The sequence below is a fragment of the Aquarana catesbeiana genome, linkage group LG04, assembly GCF_042186555.1.
Source record: "Aquarana catesbeiana isolate 2022-GZ linkage group LG04, ASM4218655v1, whole genome shotgun sequence".
In the NCBI taxonomy this organism is placed as follows: Eukaryota; Metazoa; Chordata; class Amphibia; order Anura; family Ranidae; genus Aquarana; species Aquarana catesbeiana.
Window position 1 is genome coordinate 47,436,126 of NC_133327.1, and position 19,816 is coordinate 47,455,941.

The following is a 19,816-nucleotide window of genomic DNA, read 5'->3' on the forward strand; positions in this document are numbered from 1 at the left end:
CAGTGGCGTAGCGTGGGTTGTCAGCACCCGGGGCAAGGCAAGTAATTTGCGCCCCCCCCCCAACCTGTGGACTTTTAGCTATCCCTGAGTCCCTTCAAATACAATAGTACTGACCTACCGGATTCCTATACTGACCACTACACTGAGAACTACACTGTCCACTACACTACATTGTCCACTACACTGACCACTATACTATACTGACCACTATACTACACTGACCACTACACTGACCACCATACTACACTACACTGTCCACTATACTACACTACACTTGACCACTATACTACACTACACTGTCCACTATACTACATTATACTGACCACCATACTACACTGACCACCATACTACACTGACCACCATACTACACTACACTGTCCACTATACTACATTACACTGTCCATTATACTACACTACATTGACCACCATACTACACTGTCCACTATACTACACTATACTGACCACCATACTACACTGTCCACTATACTACACTGTTCACTATACTACATTATACTGACCACCACACTACACTGACCACCACACTACACTGACCACCACACTACACTGACCACCACACTACACTGTCCACCACACTAACCACTACACTGACCACTATACTACACTGTCCACCATACTACACTGACCACCATACTACACTACACTGACCACTATACTACACTGACCACCATACTACACTGACCACCATACTACACTACACTGACCACTATACTACACTGACCACCATACTACACTGACCACACTACACTGTCCACTATACTACACTATACTGACCACCATACTACACTGACCACTACACTGACCACCATACTACACTGACCACCATACTACGCTGACCACCATACTACACTGTCCACTACACTATACGATACTGACCACCATACTACACTGTCCACCATACTACACTGTCCACTACACTAACCACTACACTGACCACCATACTACACTGACCACCATACTACACTGACCACTATACTATACTACACTATACTGTCCACCATACTACACTGTCCACCATACTACACTAACCACTACACTGACCACTATACTACACTGACCACCATACTACACTGTCCACTACACTAACCACTACACTGTCCACTACACTACACTATACTGACCAGCATACTACACTGTCCACTATACTACACTATACTGACCACCATACTACACTGTCCACTACACTATACTACACTATACTGTCCACCATACTACACTGTCCACTACACTAACCACTACACTACACTGTCCACCATACTACACTACACCATACTGACCACTATACTATACTACACTAACCACTATACTCAGGCCCAGATTAAGAGCATCATGGGCCTGGTGCTAAGGATGTTGGTGGGCCTTTTTATGAAAATAAATAAGATGAAAACGCAAAAATTTTTTGTGAAATTTAAATTAAAGAGAGAGAGGGGGGGAGAGAGAGAGGGGGGGGGAGAGAGAGAGAGAGAGGGGGGGGAGAGAGAGAGAGAGAGGGGGGAGAGAGAGAGAGAGGGGGGAGAGAGAGAGAGAGAGAGGGGGAGAGAGAGAGAGAGGGGGGAGAGAGAGAGAGAGAGAGGGGGGAGAGAGAGAGAGGGGGGGGGGGGGGAGAGAGAGAGAGAGAGAGAGAGAGGGGGGGAGAGAGAGAGAGAGGGGGGAGAGAGAGAGAGAGAGAGAGAGAGAGAGGGGGGGGGGGAGAGAGAGAGAGAGGGGGGGGGGGGAGAGAGAGGAGAGAGAGAGAGAGAGAGAGAGAGAGAGAGAGAGAGAGAGAGAGGGGGGGGGGGGGGGGAGAGAGAGAGAGAGAGAGGGGGGGGGGGAGAGAGAGAGAGAGAGAGAGAGAGAGAGAGGGGGGGGGGGGGGGGAGAGAGAGAGAGAGAGAGAGAGAGAGAGAGGGGGGGGAGAGAGAGAGAGAGAGAGAGAGAGAGAGAGAGAGAGAGAGAGGGGGGAGAGAGAGAGAGAGAGAGAGAACAGGGTGAAAGAGAGGGGATGAGAGAGAGAGGGGGGTGGGAGTGAGGGGGTGAGTCTGTAGGGGGCACAGCATAGTACATTACACAGGAGGGGGGGTTATAGCACAGTACATCACATGGTTGGCACAACACATTACATGGTGGATACATGGATACAGCACATTTAATGGCGGGCACAGCACATTACGCGGTTGGCACTGCCCAATACAGCACATTACAAGGTAGGCACAGTACATTATATGGTGAGCACAGCACATGACATGGTTGGTACTGCACAACACAACACATTTCATGGTGGGCACTGCATGACACAGCACATTACATGGTGGGTACAGCGCATTACATGGGGGGCACTGCATGACACAGCACATTACATGGTGGGTACAGCGCATTACATGGGGGGCACTGCATGACACAGCACATTACATGGTGGGTACAGCGCATTACATGGGGGGCACTGCATGACACAGCACATTACATGGTGGGTACAGCGCATTACATGGTGGGCACTGCATGGCACAGCACATGACGTGGTGGGCACAGCGCATTACATGGTGGGCACTGAATGGCACATAACATTACATGGTGGGCACAACACATTACATGGTGGGCACTGCATGGCATAGCACGTTTCATGGTGGGAAATGCAACTGCACATTACATGTTAGGAACTGCACATGACATGGTGGGCACTGCAAGGCACAGCATGACATCGTGGGCACTGCACATCACATGAAGGGCAATGCAATGCACAGCACATGACATTGTTCAGCACAGCGCATTACATGGTGGGCACTGCAATGTACAGCAAATGACATACTGGACACAGCACATTACATGTTAGGAACTGCACATGACATGGTGGGCACTGTTGAACAGCACAGCACATTACACAGTGGGCATAACACACTACATGCTGGGCACAGCACATGGCAGGGTGGGCACAGCATAGCACATGACATGGTGGGAAGTGCACATGACATGGTGGGTGCTGCACATTACACGGTGGGCACTGCATATTACATGGTGAGATCACTGTATGGCACAGCACATGACATGGTGGACACTGCAAATTACATAGCGGGCATTGCACATTACATGGTGGGCAATGCAAGGCACAGCACATGACATGGTCAGCACAGCGCATTACATGGTGGGCACTGCAATGTACAGCAAATGACATACTGGACACATCACATTACATGGGGGGCACTTCAAGGCACATGACATGACATGGTGGGCACAGCACATTACATGGGGACACTGCAATGCACATGACATGGTGGGCACAGCACATTACATAGGGGCACAGCACATTACATGGGGAGCACTGCAATGCACATGACAGGACATGGTGGGCACAGCACATTACATGGGGGGCACTGCAATGCACATGACAGGACATGGTGGGCACAGCACATTACATGGGGGGCACTGCAAGGCACATGACATGGTGGGCACAGCGCATTACATGGGGACACTGCAAGGCACATGACAGGACATGGTGGGCACAGCACATTACATGGGGGGCACTGCAAGGCACATGACATGACATGGTGGGCACAGCGCATTACATGGGGACACTGCAAGGCACATGACAGGACATGGTGGGCACAGCACATTACATGGGGGGCACTGCAATGCACATGACAGGACATGGTGGGCACAGCACATTACATGGGGGGCACTGCAAGGCACATGACATGACATGGTGGGCACAGCGCATTACATGGGGACACTGCAAGGCACATGACATGACATGGTGGGCACAGCGCATTACATGGGGACACTGCAAGGCACATGACAGGACATGGTGGGCACAGCACATTACATGGGGGGCACTGCAATGCACATGACAGGACATGGTGGGCACAGCACATTACATGGGGGGCACTGCAATGCACATGACATGACATGGTGGGCACAGCACATTACATAGTGGGCACTGCAAGGCACATGACATGGTGGGCACAGCACATTACATGGGGGGCACTGCAAGGCACATGACATGGTGGGCACAGCACATTACATGGGGGGCACTGCAAGGCACATGACATGACATGGTGGGCACAGCACATTACATGGGGGGCACTGCAAGGCACATGACATGGTGGGCACAGAACATTACATGGGGGGCACTGCAAGGCACATGACATGGTGGGCACAACACATTACATGGGGGGCACTGCAAGGCACAAGAGAGCACATTACATGGGGGGAGCAGCAGTCTGTCCCCTAGCACAATAATTACACAACATCCCCCTAACAAATGTACTGACCTTATCATAACAGCATGGGAGATGTCCTTCCTCCCGGGCTCCTGCTGGTTAGAACATCAGGCCTGGAGCCCTGACTATACTGTCCACTACACTGCCCCCCATAGTGACACTACACTGACCTCCATACTATACTACACTACACTGTCCTGCCTACAGTCTCTCTCTCGCCCCTCCCCCTCCCAGTAACATGACTCTCACTTACCTTCTTATCCTGGCTGCATGGATCCGGATGAGGAGGAGAACACAGCGGCGGCTCTGCTTGCTGCCATGTTCAGTATCCAGCGCCCTGTGATTGGGTGTATGGGGGTCATGTGCGGAGGCGGGGCGCCTCACATGACCCCCATACACCCAATCACAGGGCGCCGGACACTTAACATGGCGGCCGGAGCCCGGGGACACAAAATTAGAAATTAGGAGGAGGCAGCCAGTGACACACACTGGCGCCCCCCTAAATATTGCGCCCGGGGCCACGGCACCCCCTGCACCCCCCACGCTACGCCACTGCTACTAGGTCCTTATCCATCCTAGATTCCCCCAGAGGTTCTTCCCCTAGTGTATAGATTGCATTCATATTTTTGCCACCCAAATGCATTATTTTACATTTTTCTACATTGAACCTCATTTGCCATGTAGTTGCCCACCCCATTAATTTGTTCAGATCTTTTTGCAAGGTTTCTACATCTGCGGAGAAGTTATTGCCCTGCTTAGCTTAGTATCGTTCGCAAATACAGAGATTGAACTGTTTACCCCATCCTCCATGATGGAAATTGTAGTTCCTGAACAACTGGAGGGCCATAGTTTGGAGACCCCTGCAATAGACCAACACAAAGCGGCACATCATTTTGAAGAAATAAATATGTGAAAAGTGTGGCGTGCATTTGTATTCAGCCTCCCTGAGCCAATACTTCATAGAACCACCTTTTGCTGCAATTACAGCTGCAGATCTTTTTGGGTATGTGTCTACCAGCTTTGCACATCTACAGAGTGGCATTTTGCCCATTCTTCTCTGCAAAATAGTTCAAGCTCTGTCAGATTGGACGGAGAGCGTCTATGAACAGCAATTTTCAAGTCTTGTCACAGATTCTCAATTGGATTTAGATCTGGACTTTGACTGGGCCATTCTAAAACATGAATATGCTTTGATCTAAACCAGTAGTTCTCAACCTGGGGGTCGGGACCCCCTCGGGGGTCGAATAACGATTTGCCAGGGTTCACCGAATCCTGGGCTGTTCCTAAAGCCTGCACCACTATCCCAGCCTTTTTTTCGCTGCCACCCAGTGGGGCTGTCCCTAGAGCCTGTTGCCGCGTAGCTGGACTGTTCCTGGAGCCCACGGCCGCCCACTCAGCCTCTTCGCAGCCACCCATTCAGTTCACGGGATGGGTGGGGGTAGAGAATAGAGGTCAGCTGACTGGTGAGGAATATGAAGTGGGAGGGGCTGGAGGAGACCCTATCTCCGGATTTTGGCATAGGAGTCACTGCTGTGAGACACCACAGAGCTGGAGACACAGTGATTGCAGAGATACAGTGAGTAACACTACCTGTCATTAGAGTTGCCATTAAAAGTCCCCACTACAGTTCTCAGATAAGCAGATGACCTTGATAAAGAGCACCTAAGTTGGCTGATCATAACTCCCCCCAGCACTGCCACTGATCCCACCCCCCACCAGCCCTACCACTCATCCCATTTCCAACAGCCCCCCACCAAGGAGTAAGAGAAGGAAAAAATAAAGAATACATGGAACGGAGAGGAAAGGAGGGGGAGGAACAAAGAAAGAGAGAGAGAAAGAAGAAGAAAGAGGGCTAGAGAGAGGGATGGGGGACAAGAAATTAGGATAGAGATAAAAGGGAAAGAAAGGAGCACAAAGAGAAAAAGTGGTACATTTTAAAATGTACCATAAGGGGTTTTAATACTGTTCGAGTGGAAGGGACTCAGGGAGCGCTAAATGTCTGTGGGTTAAGGGCACAAATTACTTGTCTTACCTTGGGTGCTGACAACCCACGCTACGAAAATAATTTTACTGTTAGGGGTCCCCATAACTTGAGAAATTTTATCAAGGGGTCACGGCACTAGTAGGTTGAGAACCACTGATCTAAACCATTCCATTGTAGCTCTGACTGTATGTTTAGGGTTGTTGTCCTGCTGGAAGGTGAACCTCCGCTACAGACTCAAGTCTTTTGCAGACTCTAACATGTTTTCTTCTAGGATTGCCCTGTATTTGGCTCCATTTATCTTCCCATCAACTCTGCATAAGGCAGAACAGTTAGGTGCACTTGTGGATGTAGGTTAGTACAGGTAAGTTAAGAACAGGATCTAGAATAATGAGAAGAGCCTAAATAAAGCCTTAAAGAAGCTCAGTTATGAGAAGTCTACTTGAACTTGGTTTGGTTTATGAGAAAAGTCGACTTGAACTTGGTTTGCAAACCACAGAGAAGATATGCCACCCCACCCCCCTTCTGCCACCCCCCACTTAAATCTATATACATGACAACATTTGGAAAATGTCAAGGTGTATGAATACTTTTTCAAGGCACTGTATATAGAAGCCTTGCCACTGTGAGAATGGTTGCAGAAAGGACACAAGGTTCGCATGTGTGCAGAGTGTAGGGCTCCAGAGTATGGATTATAAGTGGAGAAAACAGGTTTTGCAGCTTTCTCCAGATTTTGGTATTCTCCGATTGAGCTTGGAGATTTCATAGTGCTTTGGGAGGGAAGAAATCTCCAACCCAGTGTCCAGGTCTTACTGAATACCAGCAGTGCATGTGTCTAGGTCTGCACAGCCCTTATAATTCTTGGCTTGGGCTTAGCTCAGAGCTCCAGGTGTGCTCCATCCAGGAGACAGATCTGCTCTGTTGAGGTGGCACATGTGCTCCACTTTAAAGCCAGGAGGTCCCGGGGTAGGAAACAGGAGGGCTTCAGATGGGTGCAAGATGATCCCCTATTGAGCAGCCAGGGTGTGGACCCGTGACGAGTGCTGAAAATCAAGGCTGAAAGGTAGCCAGAAGAGCAGGGTGGGCTGGTCTGACGCGCTAATCAAAAGCCAAAGGCCAAGTGTTGGAACCTAAGCAGCGGTACTGCTGAAAAGAGAGCCAGGTTGCTCAGTATGTTTTAACTGTGACTGTTTTTGATGGTTAAAAACCCCAACTGATTTTCTTCGAAACTTTGTTTTTGTTTAATATAAGTGGGCCTAACCCAAAAATCTACTTTATGACTGGCATGGTCTCACTGAAAATACTCAACACTACGGAGGTAATAACCCCAAATCACAAATTACTATTCCAGCACTGCTTACTCCCCCACTTTACATATATATATATGCTAACTATTCTGCCGTATGCTGTTTTTGTAGGATGACTTTAAATGACACCATAGACTGGCAGCCAGGTGATAAAATAGTAGTTGGCTCTACTTCATTTGAACCTCACCAAGCTGAAGTTGTCCATTTAAGAGACGTGTATGGCTACATAATTCGAATTTGGGGGAAACTTAATCACCGACATACTGGTAAGTGATGATGCAACAATTTTTAAATTGAACAAATATTACACTTAACATTTTTGTCTAGATCTAAAGCAACAGACAACTAAAATCTACACAAAAGCTGGCCATATATGTGGCAGTTTGGTGGATTGATTGACCTTTAAACTGCTGTCAAAATTCAAAAGCAGCCAAAGGCATAAAATTATGGATTTAATCGACCACAAGGAAAAATAGGATCAAAATTCCACCAAATTTGGTGGAAAAATCTGACCTTTTTCAAAGACATTATCATAGTTTTTAATAAGCTGTATTTAAGATGGCAATTGATTGCCTAGTTGTGACTTCACAAATAAGTGAATTCTGGTGGTCAGTGGAACTTGTTGGTAGGTTGCCTATTTTATGGTAAATACTTGAGATCATCTTTGCTATTCCAGGTGGATAGAAGTGGTTGAAATTGAAAATTGCAAAGAGTATAGCCTGCTTTCCACTAAAACTATGCTTTGTTCTTGTAGGGAAGAACTGCAGGTTGACTTATTTATTAACCCAACGTTGCCTATATTTACCCTTCGTTTGTTCCCTACCACCCCATTTGCCTGCTGGAATGATGTGAAAAAGTGCTGTGTAAAGTCGATTTGGTTAAAGCTTACACAGGGCTAAGAATGTAGTAGTGCGTATGCTTAGGTCTGTTGCTGGCTTGGTCCTGGTGGGAGGAAAGAAACTGAAACACATTCACCCCCCCGCACAGAAGTTTGGGACATTTCTCTTTTGGGGAGTAGAGCAGCCTCAACAACAGTTGAGTTATTCAAACATGTCCTGAAGGATCACCAACAACATATGCACAGTTTGGAGTAAATAGTATCTCAGCAACGTAATATCCACTCCATGTCCACCATATTAGGTGCACAAATGTACAGTAGATCCCAAAAATTAGAGCAAATGGTCAACAACAACAGTCAACACTGATATTCAAAGGATGGCAAAAGCAAATATTAGGTTAGTTTCATGGCTTCTGATGCTCACCTTAGCCATGCTTACCCCCCACTTTCTTTGTGCACAGAGGCTGGAGTAAAATCCCTGTATATGTCCCAGGTCAGGGTTGAGGGTTGAGTTGGAGACTACACAGGGCTAAGAACTCTCCCCATATCCCACATCACAACACTTGACATTGAAAGAACAAAAAAGAAAGCACACCAGCCTAGTGCATTACCTTTATACACAATTTATTGATTAAATAAAAACAGGTATTATACGCACCAACCAATGTATAGACAAGCTCATCTCAAATATCTCATATATAATCCAAAAAAGACAAAACCACTGCACAAACCTCTTATCTTGGGAAGAAGCCATACAGGTCTATGGAGGCAAACGGGTTTCAAGGGGAGTCCCATCTGCTTCAGTGTACAGTGCATTGGGACTACCCTAGTCCTAGGAGGGCAGCAAAGTGCGGTGGCCATTTGAGATTTTGAAGTGGAGCAGAAACAGTGAGATTCAACTTGAGGGTGGGTGCAGTGTGGTGCAGCGGCATTAATCACACAGAGTCCAGTTGCAGGAATGGAACTTGTATTAACGACTTGTTTACTGGGCCCTCCTACCCAGACCAATTTTCATACAACACTGTACCCAAATTAAATTTTTATAATTTTTTTTCCACAAATAGAGCTTTCTTTTGGTGGTATTTGATCACCTCTGGGTTTTTAAATTAAAAAAGACTGAAATTTAAAAAAAAAAAAAATACAAAACCGCTTTAGTTTTTGTTAATAAATTTTGCAATGAGTAATTTTTCTCCTTCATTGATGTACGCTGATGAGGCTGCACTGATGGGCACTGATAGACTGCACTGATGGGCACCGGTAGGCTGCATTGATGGGCACTGATAAGGTGCCATATGGGCACTGTTAAGGCGGCACTGATGGGCACTAATAGGCAGTACTGGTGGGTACTGATGAGGTGGCACTGGTGGGCACTGATAGGTGGTATTGGTGGGCACTGAGAGGTGGCACTGATGGGTGGCACTGATGGGCGACACTGATGGGCGGCACTGAAGGGCACTAATAGGTGACACTGATAGGTGGCACTGATAGCTGACACTGATGGGCACTGATGGGTGGCAGTGATGGGCACTGATGGGTGGCAGTGATCGACACTGGTAGGTGACACTGATAGGCAGCACTGCTAGGTGGCACTGATGAGGCACTGATTGGCACCACTGGTGGGCATTGATAGGTGGAACTCATGGGCATTGATAGGTGGCACTGATTGCTAGCACTGTTATGTACTGGTGGGCACTGTGGGCACTGATTCGTGACACTGTGGGCACTGGCAGGCAGTATTGGTGGGCACAGATGAGGCTACTGTGCCTCTTCCTCTTCGGGACCGATGTCCCTTCAACAGAAGCCGGTGATCGGCTTTTTTTTGACAGCGTGAGAAGAAAAAGAGAACGATTACCGATCTTCTCTTTACATCACATGATCAGCTGTCATTGGCTGACAGCTGATCATGTGGTAAGGGGGGGGAGTAAGGTTCGGCCCTTACTCCTATCTGTGATCTGTGAGTTTCATTGATTCGGTGATCACAGCGTGTGCCGCGCGCGCCCTAATCGGAAACACTCATGGAATATGACAGCAATGCATGGCAGAGCAGGTCACAGATGTACTGACAGCATCTAAATGCGGCCTGGCTGATCTAAACCCAAGTGGGGAGGCTTCCAGGAAGGATGGTTTGTCCCAATGCTTTCCCTACTTTTATGAAACCTCTCCCTAGCACTGTCCACTGTCCTTGTCAGATGGATGACCTGTCCCTACACTACCCACAAGTGAAATGCGTGCCAATCCCAGGAGCCAGGGTCTTAAATAGACTCAGCTTGACCCAAGATGGCTACCTTAGGGCTGCTAGCATCCAACTGGATCACTGCCCAAGTGATCCAGGAAACCATAGAGGCACCATTGTCCTCTCAACTTTCTCTCCCACTGGAACGCTGCTGCGGTTGCGTGCCACTTACAGTGGAGAAAGTAGACTGCACTTGCCTACAAACTGAATTTTGAGTACCACACTTCATTGCAGGAGGTTGTTTCTATTACAAGACTTGAGTCTAGATATTGGTTACTGAGGCAATAACTGGCCAACAGGCAAACAAAGGTAAGGTACGTATCAGAATTAGAAAGGGAAGGCTATCAAGTGAACCTGGTACCTTGCCCTGCATGGGTAAACTACAGGTTTGACTGAAGAGGCCTTGTGTGTGCCAAGAAAATATCCCTCATACAATCACACTATGACTACTACTTAGTTATTACATCATGACCAGCCTGAACCATTGCGAGAATACAGATGCGTGGATTTATTCGGTTTCATACAGTTTTAATGCCAGAAATTTAGATTTTCACTGCCTATCAAACTTGCCTATTTAAGTCAGTGGGACTGCATGGCAATTCCAAGCCGAATACCTATAATGCTGTTTCAGGATATTGGTCCATTCAGAATTTTCATTTGCCATTAGCCTTACAGTTTGCTCTTTTTAGAAAGAAACCACATGCTGAGTTCAAAAGCCTGTCCTCTGCCAGCATGCTGCAAAGAAGGACTCCTGCTCTGTATGTGGAAGCAGTAGTCTCACTGCAGATGTCCGACTCTGGAGAGTCAGCGCGTCGGATGTCTGTAGAGAAACCATTGCTTCTACACAGAGAGCAAATGCCCTTGTCTGCAGCATGCAAGTAGCAGGTGATATGCTTTTCTACTCATGATGCAGTTGCTTCCTAAAGACTGTAAGACTTTGGACACCCTTTGTTTGGAGGCATGAGAAATGGATTTAGTTGATTTACCCTGAAAGTTAATTTGAGCTTTAAAAAGATTTTGTCTGCTTTTTGCAGCCTGCTGCTAAAGAAAATGATTTTTAGCTAATGAAAAGTGAGAGTAGTTTGTAGATGGAGCTCAAGTGTCACGGACCAGCAAGGAAAGCATTTTACAAAATGCTGGCTCTTCTTTTTCCCCACTGCAATAAATCTAATAATGGAGATTATCAGGATTAAAAGTAGCCATTTTAGCCGGATTAAAATTTAGAAAGTCATCTCTCCTATTTCATCGTTGAGTGAGTCAGAATGGGAAATGATGATACAAAATATTAGGATTTTTTTCCCATCACTGTAATCCTTTAGTATTTATCGCCCCTGAAGTTTGTAGTTTATTCAGTTTAACTCCATACTGAGTCACTTTAAAGCTGAACTCTAGGCAGATGTAAAAGACACAAATGAATGCAGCTCTGTAATCATCGATACACCACTATACATTTCTAGTATTTTTATACTATTATTATACAGGACTTATATAGTGCCAACAGTTTGCGCAGCTCTTTACAATATATAGGGAGACAATACAGCAACAATACAATTCAATACAAAAGGGTTAGGGGGGCTCTACTCCTGGGAGCTTACAATTTAATAGGGAGGAGCTAGTGGGGAAAAAAGTAAAACTGTGAGGGATGAGCTGATGGGAGGAATACAAGATTCGGTTATTAGCTGAAGGCAGGCTTACCTGAAGAGATGAGTTTTCAGGGATTGCCAAAAAGTACACAGAATAGGAGATAGCCGCAAAGATCAGGGTAGAATGTTCCAGAGGATGGGAGAGGCTCTGGAGAAGTCCTTGAGATGAGCATGGGAGGAGGAGACAAGGGAGCTAGAGAGCAGGAGGTCTTGGGAGGTGCGGAGAGGACAGTTTGGGTGATATTTGGAGACAAGATTGGTGATGTAACTTGGGGCAGATTTGTAAATGGCTTTGTATGTTGTTGTTAATATTTTGAATCTTATTCTTTGGGCAATGGGAAACCAGTGGAGGGATTGTCAGAAAGATGTGGTGGACAGTGAGTGGTTGGTAATGTAGATGAGTCTGGCAGAAACATTCATCATAGACTGAAGAGGAGATAGCTTGCGAAGAAGTAGCCCTATGAGGAGTGAGTTACAATCGTCAAGGTGAGAGATAACAAGGGAGTGAATAAGTTGCTCAGTGGTTTCATCGGTTAAAAAGGGGCATATTTTGGAGATGTTACGGAGGTGAAGTCTACAAGATTTGGACAGCGATTGGATTTGGGGCTGAAAAGACAGGTCAGAGTCCAGGATTACACCTAGCACCCTGGTGTGAGGGGAGGGAATGATAGTTGTATTATTGATCTGGATGGAGATGTCAGGGAAGGGGGCACAGTCAGGAGGGAATATTATGAGCTCAGTTTAAGAAAGATTGAGTTTGCGGAAGTGGTGTGACATCCAAGATGATATCTCCATTAATAAGTTAGTAATGTAAGAGGAGACTGAAGGAGTGAGGTGAGGAGATAATAGAGAGATATAGAGAGATAAATTTGGGTGTCACCATCATAGAGCTGGTACTGAAAGCTATAGGAGTTTATTAAGTGACCAGGGAAAAAGGTGTAGATGGGTAAGAGGAGGAGTTTGAGGACAGAACCTTGGGGGACCCCTACAGAAAGAAATTGGAGAGGAGGAGACAGAGTTATAGGTAACACTGAAGGAGCGCTGTAATAGGAAGGAGGAGAACCAGGACAGAGCAGAGTCTTGAAGGGTCAACTGTATCAATGTCCTTAATGTGCACGATATATATGGCATGGAGGAAATTAGGACCATAGCACTGGAAAATACAGAGAATTTTAACAAACTGTAGAGAGTGTGGGTTATGTTCAAGTACTCCGAAGAATATAAAGCTTTGGTGGCTTCCTGAGAGTGGACTGATACTTATGCTGTCATTGTTTACCACTGTGTGAGCTCATTGATTGGTCACAGTGATCACATCCAATCACAGCGGTCCTATAGCATGTGACCAATCACAGCATCACAGTAGTACACAAGGTTTAATTAATGAAACCCTTACACAGTCTCTCTGATTGCTTATTGCAGTGCTAATGGCACCTCAAATGCACCAAGAAAGAAGAGTGATTTGCATGCATGAGATTGCACTACAAACGTGATACCACACAGTAAAAAATACGTTGGAGGCTCAAAAAGGTGTATGAGCTTCTTTGTCACAATTGTTGCATGTAGGGGAGCCAATGGAAGTAAATGGGCTGCTCGATGCATGAAGTACCACAACGTGTAATAAATGCACAAATGTACAACTCCTGATGGCACGCTACAGCAATGTGAATAGGGGCTAACAATGAACTTTTATGATATCTGTTTAAATATTACCTATTGATCTTGTTAGAAATGTCATGTGTCCTCTGCTCATTTCCTGTGTTATCTCAAAGGATCCTCCTATTTCTTATCCTAGACTGCAAAATAATTAGCCTTTATGTTGTGGAGATCTGAGAGTGGGAGTCGTTACTAGTTCAGCGCAAAAAAGTTAAAATGTGCAGGGCTGACACCACTGTTTACAAAAAAGCTCTGTGTTGTCAGCCAACAACAGAGATTGGGACCTGGGTGCATTTCTGGCAAATCAACAGGTAGTTTTCTGCATTTGCAGGGCCTTTAAAAGGTAAAATGTTGGTCAGTGTGTATGTGTGTGTGTGTCTATATATATATATATATATATATATATATATATATATATAATATCTCACAAAAGTGAGTGCACCCCTCACATTTTTGTAAATATTTTATATATTTTGTAAATATTTTATTATATCTTTTCATGTGACAACACTGAAGATATAACAGTGTAAATTTGCTGTCCCCTCAAAATAACTCAACACACAGCCATTAATGTCTAAACCTCTGGCAAGAAAAGTGGGCCCAAAGTGCCAATATTTTGTGTGGCCACCATTATTTTCCAGCACAGCCTTAACCCTCTTGGGCATGGAGTTCACCAGAGCTTCACAGGTTGCCACTGGAGTCCTCTTCCACTCCTCCATGACGACATCACAGAGCTGGTGGATGTTAGAGACCTTGCGCTCCTCCGCCTTCCATTGAGGATGCTCCACAGATGCTCAATAGGGTTTAGGTCTGGAGACATGCTTGGTCAGTCCATCACCTTTACCCTCAGCTTCTTTAGTAAGGCAGTGGTCTTCTTGGAGGTGTGTTTGAGGTCGTTATCATTTTGGAATACAGCCCTGCGGCCCAGTCTCTGAAAGGAGGGGATCATGCTCTGCTTCAGTATGTCACAGTACATGTCAGCATTCATGGTTCCCTCAATGAACTGTAGCTCCCCAGTTCCGGCAGCACTCATGCAGCCCCAGATCATGACACTCCCACCACCATGCTTGAATGTAGGCAAGACACACTTGTCTTTGTACTCCACACCTGGTTGCCGCCACACACGCTTGACACCATCTGAACCAAATAAGTTTATTGTAGTCTCATCAGACCACAGGACATGGTTCCAGTAATCCATGTTCTTAGTCTGCCTGTCTTCAGCAAACTGTTTGCGGGCTTTCTTGTGCATCATCTTTAGAAGAGGCTTCCTTTTGGGACGACAGCCATGCAGACCAATTTGATGCAGTGTGCGGTATGTGGTCTGAGCACTGACAGGCTGACCCCCCACCCCTTCAACCTCTGTAGCAATGCTGGTAGCACTCATATGTCTATTTCCCAAAGACAACCTCTGGATATGACGCTAAGCACGTGCACTCAACTTCTTTGGTCGATCATGGCAGGGCCTGTTCTGAGTGGAACCTGTCCTGTTAAACCACTGTATGGTTCTGGCCACCATGCTGCAGCTCAGTCTCAGGCTCTTGACAATCTTCTTATAGCCTAGGCCATCTTTATGTAGAGCGCCAATTCTTTTTTTCAGATCCTCAGAGAGTTCTTTGTCATGAGGTGTCATGTTGAACTTCCAGCGACCAGTATGAGAGAGTGAGAGCAATAACACCTATACCAACCAAATACCAACCTAATTGCCCTCTTCATTCCTCCCAAGACCTCCTGCTCTCTAGCTCCCTCATCACCTCCTCCCATATCCGCCTCCAGGACTTCTCCCAAGCCTCGCCCATCCTCTGGAATTTGCTACCCCAATCTGTCAGACTGTCTCCAAATGTATCCACTGAGGGGTGTACTCAGTTTTGGGAGATATTGTGTGTGTGTGTGTGTGTGTATATATATATATATATATATATATATATATATATATATATATATATATAATTTTTTTTTTTTTTTTTCATAAACATTTTATAGAGGTCTTATATTAAGATACAAGTAAAAGGTACAGTATCTGGTCACTTTTAGATAAATATATAAATGAATGTACAAATGAACAGTATTGACATAAGGGAGTCACAATGGAGAGGCATAGTAACCAATCAAACTGTGAGCCAGTAGCCAAAAAGGTAGTACACAATAAACAAATCAGTGTGCATATATTGCAGAGATGTACTACATACAGTATGTGTTTTTTTTTTGCCGTGACACTTACTTTAACCTTCCTATCAGGCACTACCTACAGTATAGAGGATGGTTGGAGAATCCCACTGGCAGCTGAAGTTGGGCTGTTGTCTCGGAATGTTCACATTGAAGCTGATATACCCTGTACTGGAAGGATATTGGTGGGACAGTATAAAAACGCTCAGAATAAAGAATATATTGGTGAGTTGTGTTATGTGATGTGATATACAGTGTGTACATATATATATATATATATATATATATATATATATATATATATATATATATTGTACTCTGCGCCAAAACTAACTTAAATAGTGAATAAAACGAATTGTATATGATGAAAAAAACTTCTCCCCTAATTAGGTAGGTAAGCTACTCAATTAACTAATAAAATAAAGTGTAGAGGCCGCTCTAGAACAAATGATAATTAACTGGGCAAAGGTTGAATGGTTAAACTCAAATCACTACCATTGAATAGACAAATAAAGTGCAATGTGCAATAAATACTTATATATACACAGGTGATAAGCACAAGTGGTATAGACAATATATGGGCCAAAATGGCCGTAAAAAAAAAGTCCCAAAATCACAAAGAAATCCAAAAAATCTTCTGTGTTCAAATTCTTCCAAACAATAGTGAATATTCCTTCACCGACTGATAAAAAAATACACCCAACGTGCTCCTTAAATGTATTCTGCTTACCAGAGAATGATGACCCCTTTAATTAAAAAGCAGATCAGAAAGGCTTTAGCAATATAATGCTTGCTACAATGATGAAGACTGTGGATGTAGGAAACCCCTCCTCTGCAGCGATCATGGATGAGATATGTGAAAAGATAATAGGAACCAATAGCGTAATCCTGTTTATTTAAAGATTAATAAAAATACAAAGGTCAAATGGCTGCTTACATGGAAAAGTGCCTTAGCCCGGCACTGGGGCTACAAGCGTGTCTGGTGATTGGAAGGTGCCTCGCGGCTAACCCTCGTAGTTGACGTGCGTTCCACCGTCCAACCCGGAACAAACAAAGGGCCCGGAAGTGGTGTGAAGTAATGTGACCAAGTATCGCCTCGACGTACGTTTCGTTATTACGTCATCAGGAAGCGATCTATATATATATATATATATATATATATATTATATATAGTGATCAAAGCAATGGGAAAGTCAGCTTGACTAGCAAAATTGTGTGGGGTGTACCTGAGAACCTGGATTGTGATTTGTAATAGCAGAGTGACAAGTTTTTTTTTTTATTTACGTTTCATGGTCTTTCTTTGTGTACATGAAATAATGAAAATCACAAATAAATCCATTTTAATTCCAGGTTTCTTTACTAGAAAACGTTAAAAAAAAGTCCAAGAGTAGTAATACCCATTTAAAGTGCTATAATACACCTTTTGTTCTCATGGAAACGTGTTACATCACTTTATATGAAGTAGGGTACGCACAAGTTCCAAAGAGTTCACACATATAGAGTCTTAATACACCTTTTCTGCCCTGGCATATGAAAGAATATGTGGCTTCTTTGGGTCGGGTGTGTACCATACCTTCTTGTTTTGGGTTGTTGCTCCTGCTTTAAAAGATTTGTTTTCAAATTTTTGAACAGAACACCAACAATGTCTCTCTCTTTGCAGGAACTTTAGAGATTTCAAACGTTGAAATTTCAAACTTTGGATCCTCTGTATATTCAGCAATAACGTTTACAAATACCTCACACCACTCTTCAATTGTATCTTCAAGCATTCATCAGAATTGTGGAGGTGGGATCCATGCTTCTAACAGCTCAAATATTTTACTACACTCTAACGTGATCTTTAACATCACCGGCCATGGAATCCATGTTATTGGAGATAACTTTACCGTGACCAATAACTTGCTTGTTCTAATAAAGCAACTCGAAACCCAGTCAGAATGGGTTAAAGGCATTAAGATGCATTACCTTAGTCAAGCTTCTTTGTCTAGGAATGCAGTAGCGGGATCAGAAAGAATTGCTTATCACGTGCGAGGCGAAAGCTGTTATTCAGATGAAATCTCTTTCTCGGCCAATGTGGCCCATTCAAGTCTTCATGGTCTTCATATCTACTGGGATGATGGCTTTAAGAACTGTACAAAGATAACTGGATTCACTTGTTATAAGAACTATGATTATGGTTTAGTTTTCTTCCTTGAGGGCAGTGTAAGGATTGAGAATGTTGCTCTTGTGGACAATGGCATTGGTCTTTTTCCAGTAGTCTCCCAAGGATCTGTGGAGTCGTATAAGTACCCAAAGCAAGATGTAACGCTTCAAAACTCAGTAATAAGTGCATCTAGCCCCAGGTTTGATTGCATCAGAGACAGGATCAAACCTTTTTCCGCTCTTGTCACAATGAGTGACCGGGCCCCGATTTCACCTTTCGGGGGTCGCATTGGCATCCTCTGGCCAACATTTACTGAAAGGCCACGGCGATGGCCGAATTACCCATGGCACATGCTGGGAAGTGATGGAGCTGTCCCAGGCATCATGAAGCTGCAAGGTAAGTTGGTGGTATACCTTTCCAGATTTTGAGTACCTAAAGCAAACCTGTCAATTATAATAAACCAGTAAAAGTTAACCTCTTGTGTAAGAACAAGCAATGCTCTCTGGTCTTCATGATTCAGTTTGTTTAGATATCTTCACTTTCAAAATCAGGTGTATTTATTTTGGCATTATGTGACACTTTATTTGCACACAAGTAGACCCCATGCAACTAATTCTGTGACTCTCATTGCACTACAATTTATGCTGTTGCCAAAAATAACCAGAAAAGCCTTTCCTCTGAACCTCACGGTTTTACTTTTTTTAAATCTAAGGGCTCTCCTTCCTTAAATTTCATCCTAATACTAGCCATGCATGGCTCATTTTCACTAATTCAACCCCATGGGCTGAATGAGAGAAATTAATTGATTTACCTGATGGCTACTGTATTTTATCCTCAGCACCCGTGGCTGATAATCTGGACCACTGAGCTTTGTGATCAGCCCAGAATTCCATCATGCTCCACACAGCAAAGGGAAGTTTAACAAGAGCTAGAGCACACCAGTACATTAAAATATATGAAATATGCCTACACCTAGGGCTTTTTTTCAGGGGGAACTTGGTGGAGCTCAGTTCCACCACCTCTGGCTCAGACCCTTGGGGGGGGACCTGCTCACCACAATCACTTGTAAACACAGAAGTCCGGTTTCTTTGTTTACAAGTGACAGCTCTGCACTCTGTGTGTAACCCCCCTGAACTCTGCACTCTGTATGTAATGCAATCCTCTTATTTAATGCCCCTTTAAGACCCTCCTACTGTTTGTGAAATTTGACTGACCACACCCATTATTTGATGTGATTTGGAGGGTGTGTATGGGTGGAGGGGCTTTGGGGGGTCGTGGTTGAGTTCCAGCACCTATTATTTCAGAAAAAAAGCCATGCCTACATCTATTACTATTTATGCAGCTTGACTTGCATTACAGTAAAAAAAAAATCTTCAATTGGGGTTTAAGCTGGGAGGGAAGGATGTGAATATCCTTGTAATGATCAGTAGCAGCAATCAAGGAGTAAATTTTGTCTGAACAAAAACGTTCTTTTTTTCTAAATTCATATTGGAGTTATATGGCTGGTTTATATGTAACTAAAACTGGCCAAAGACTAGAAGATTTTCAAACAAACATTCATACAAATATTTTACCAAAATTCTCACTAGTACATTTTATGATATGACAAATGTCATTCAAACGTACTTTAAAAAATTCTGCTTTTAAC

General features: G+C 44.5%; 1 protein-coding gene across 2 annotated transcripts in view; it reads left to right on the forward strand.

Moving 5' to 3' along the window:
* PKHD1 (PKHD1 ciliary IPT domain containing fibrocystin/polyductin) overlaps positions 1-19,816 on the forward strand; it is a 908,610-nt gene that overhangs the window by 602,117 nt on the left and 286,677 nt on the right. For both annotated transcript variants that reach the window (XM_073625163.1, XM_073625162.1), the window contains exons 55-57: positions 7,607-7,761; positions 16,098-16,250; positions 17,686-18,564. In XM_073625163.1, the coding sequence (XP_073481264.1) occupies positions 7,607-7,761; positions 16,098-16,250; positions 17,686-18,564 (1,187 nt within the window). The remainder of the gene's footprint in view (positions 1-7,606; positions 7,762-16,097; positions 16,251-17,685; positions 18,565-19,816) is intronic.